Source organism: Arachis ipaensis, chromosome B6 (genome assembly GCF_059453495.1).
Source record: "Arachis ipaensis isolate K30076 ecotype BB chromosome B6, ASM5945349v1, whole genome shotgun sequence".
NCBI lineage: Eukaryota > Viridiplantae > Streptophyta > Magnoliopsida > Fabales > Fabaceae > Arachis > Arachis ipaensis.
This window is the reverse complement of record NC_142441.1, coordinates 118,189,268-118,192,966: the sequence shown is the minus strand read 5'-3', so window position 1 is coordinate 118,192,966 and position 3,699 is coordinate 118,189,268. Positions and strand designations below refer to the sequence as shown.

Below are 3,699 nucleotides of genomic sequence, written 5' to 3'. Positions count from 1 at the left end.
TCGTCTCTATGAATATATGATTATTATTAGTGATAAACGGAGGTTTGATTAACATATGAATAATATATGGTCATGACTAGAAGCAACTAATTAGAAAAGCTTGCACCACTTCCCTATGCTTAATTAGGGTTTCACCTTACTAGAATTCCTCCTCTAGAAACTAATTGAGCTCGTAAATATTTATTCTATTCTATATATAAATCATGGTTTCTGGTTTGTGTTTCCATTAAAATTATTCAGAGCCAGCACGCATGGAACCATCGCGAATGCCATACAATCTTAGACGTCGTGATCGTAAAGTCGACTACAGCTATCGAAGACCAAAAAGGGTTACACGTGAAGAATCTATTAGGAATGAGGAGGCGGAAATTCAGCTTCAACTTGATGATCCTATTAGTCAAGAGGAAATAGAGTAAGTAAACGTGATTTTTTGGTTATTATAACATACATTATTTCTTTTATTTATATGTGCCTTTTACAGGGATCAATATGAACGCTTATGTAAGAAGTACTATCTTGAGAAACTGTTTCCTTATCCATTAATGGCAATGAAGCACTACAACAACGACAGGAAAGAGGTTTATTATTAACATTTCATTCTTATATATTTCTGTTGATTTCCTTTTTGGTGTCTACAGTTTTTTTCCTTGTTATTTGTTTTTCAGGAAGAACAATTTAAGGTTACTGATAATGTTCGGGATATATCGATGTGGTGTGGGAAGGTTGGTGGTTTTCGTGCATTGCACTTTAGGGCTAGGCCTAAAAAAGTTGGTGAAATCTTGCCCAACTCATCAGATGAAGTTCCTACTGTTGATTTTTTTGCCTTGATCCATCATATGCCTAATGATGAAGTTCATGTGAGTTACTGTGAGCGAAATCCTAATCCGAACCCTCCAGAAAAAGGTATATATTTTCTCTTAACTGTTGTTTGCCTTGTTCTGTGAATAATAATGTTGCCACTACAAATTGTTAGCAATTTATTTTCACTTTTTATATTATGGTGCAGATACTCCTCTTTCTCGATATGTTCCCTTGCGATGCGAAGTTTGTGGTCTTGCTGATGCAGAAGCTGTGAAGGCAAAAAATAAAGGGAAATGAGGTTTTGTTTAACTACTACTTTCTGCTTTGCTTTTGATCATATCTTTCCCTGCAAATAATATCCCAAATCAGTCTCCGAAGGTCTTTTTAACGAGATAATTTAATCTTCCAACAAATTTTAATTATCAAATCAGTCTCTAATCTTTTATTTTGTTAGACATGTCAATCCTTACATCAATTTTTAGTAAAACATTACACATATCAGGCTCATCCGTTATTTTTATTTTTGGTATTGGGACCATAGACCCAGTCAATCGTTATTTAGTAGAAGATATAACTGTTTCTAAGCATTTTTTAAATTCTCAAATCAATCCCTCTATATTGACAAACAATTTGATATAAGAACTGATTTGTTTAGCAAAAAAGTTTAGAGACTGATTTAGTGATTAAAATTTGTTTTTGACCAAAAATTTCTTAAAAAATGAATTGAGTATTACTCTATATATTTTTATTAACATGCTTATACATGATGTTAACTGTTTTACGTTTTTCCTTTTTGATTTTACATTTGATGCAGTAGGGATCCAAATGTCCGAGATTAATGAACTATTTGAGAGCCATGATACGATGTGCCCTTTCAAAGAAGACTTGAAGGACTGTCAAGTACCTTTCTAGAAGTACATAGTTATAACTGTTAGTTGGACTTTTTTTCTAATTGACAACACAATAACTGATAACACAAGCAGAGAATTCAGTTTCCTTCATGTCTATTGTTATCGTTACTTATATTTTAAACAAAGCTTGCATCTTGATTTGGATTATGTATCCTGGATACATTTAAACATTCTTGGCATTTGGTAGATGCAATAGAGTAATAGACTATTTTCTTTGGGTCATAGATGGAATAGACTAAAACCTAAATTGTTGTGGTACTTATAATTGAAGCCAAGAGAGCTTGATATACATTGACCCAATTTAATCTCAACTATTTTTAATTTCCCAAAACACGAAGCTCAATCGTTTGCAAGAAGTCTAAGGTATAGACACTGAAAAATATCCATACCTATGGACATTAGGTGTCTTCTTTAGTAGATTGACATGTGTTGCTAAAAGGATTCGAAAGTTTTAGAAAATGCATATACTCTGGGGACAAAACAGGTGGTGATAGGAAATCAGATTTTATTTATCTGCCTTATGATAAAGATTATGACTAAAGTTAAATGGTGAATTATATGGTAAAGATATAAGTTTATAGATTTTTTTTTATAGAATGAAAGAGAAATTAAAAAAGGTAGGACCTACATTTTGAATAGCAATAAATAATAAAAAATAATTATAAAAAGAATTTATTTTTTCTCTATATAACACTTTAATTTATATAGTAGAGTGTGCCAAGTTAAATATTTAAATGCTTGGTTGTGTGAGTTTTTGCGAAATGATCTTTTTTTAAATGATTTTTTTTTAATATCTTTTAGAAAAGTAAATAATTTAATGTACGGTTTTAAAAATCAAATCAAATTGGTTGATTGGATTGAAAACCGGTGATATTATTGGTTCGGTTTTATAGAAAAATCACTAATGAGAATCGTTTAAAAATTGTTGAATTGATTGGAAACGTTTAAAAATTGTTGAATTGATTGGAAACTGGTCGGTTGGATCAAACTGTGACCCAGCTGGTTTTTATTATATGACGTCGTTTTGGGTGTTTCATTAAAAATAAACGGAAATAGAACACTCACTCACGCAGCTTCTCTATAGTTCTTTGATATTTAAAAAAAATAATGATAACCAAAGAGGAAGAAATCATCAGGCAATGAGGAAGAAGGGCAACAATGCGGTGATAGTGGCTTTGAACACAACAATGCAGTGACATTGACTTTGAAACTTTTTTTCTCCTATCTTCTGATTCTCTTTTCAAGTGCAGCATAACAAAGGAGGGAGGGAAAAATACTAGGGTTAGTGTCACTTGGGAGATAGGCTAGTCGTTGGGCTTTTCCCTTCTAATTTCTTTTTGATGGCTAAATTAGGAAAAAAAAATGAAGAAAAACAAGGAACGATTTTAAAAACAAGAGATCATAGTTTTAGTTTATATCTCTATCCAAAATATGCACCGAGTCATTTATATAATATTTTAATTTAATTTATCTTTTATTTTTTTTCCATAAGAAACACATGTATTTAAAATATTAATCTAGATAAATTATGATATTATAATCTACAATAACTGTATGCTAGAAATTATATTGTGTTTAATCGGAAGAAAAGTAACTTTGAAAAATGATTAAATTTTTAAATTTTTAATAAGTTTACTCCAAATTAAAAAAATATATACTGTCAAAAAATTTAATTCAAATCATTATAGTTATAATACAACACTAATATAATTTAACACACTTATTAATATAATAAGAATATAACTTAATTATTAGTATCTTTATTTTTTGTGTTTATTTATAATTTCATATATTATTATGTTATAATTCGAGTTTTTCGGTGAATCGGTTAAATTATTAAACCAGTAAACTAACTATAATAATTTGATGACCGGTTTGATTTTCAGAATCGTGATTTTACATTTAGATATCTCATATAAAAATATCTTTTTATTTAATATATTTAGATATAATAATATAAAAATATTTTTTTTATTTATTATGTTAA

At 29.4% G+C, this 3,699-nt stretch overlaps 1 protein-coding gene across 1 annotated transcript; it reads left to right on the top strand.

Moving 5' to 3' along the window:
• Positions 1 to 251: 251 nt before the first annotated feature.
• On the top strand, positions 252 to 1,098 carry LOC110264094 (uncharacterized). Its single transcript, XM_021105824.2, has 4 exons — positions 252 to 412; positions 482 to 578; positions 666 to 903; positions 1,007 to 1,098. Exons 1-4 carry the CDS (start codon positions 252 to 254, stop codon positions 1,096 to 1,098), a joined length of 588 nt encoding a protein of 195 aa, XP_020961483.1.
• Positions 1,099 to 3,699: the final 2,601 nt, after the last annotated feature.

Coding starts and splice junctions, on each gene's coding strand:
- LOC110264094 (XM_021105824.2), top strand. CDS start 252: ATGGAACCATCGCGAATGCCATACAATCTTAGACGTCGTGATCGTAAA. Junction 413..481: donor ATTAGTCAAGAGGAAATAGA/GTAAGTAAACGT, acceptor TGCCTTTTACAG/GGATCAATATGAACGCTTAT. Junction 904..1,006: donor TCCGAACCCTCCAGAAAAAG/GTATATATTTTC, acceptor ATTATGGTGCAG/ATACTCCTCTTTCTCGATAT.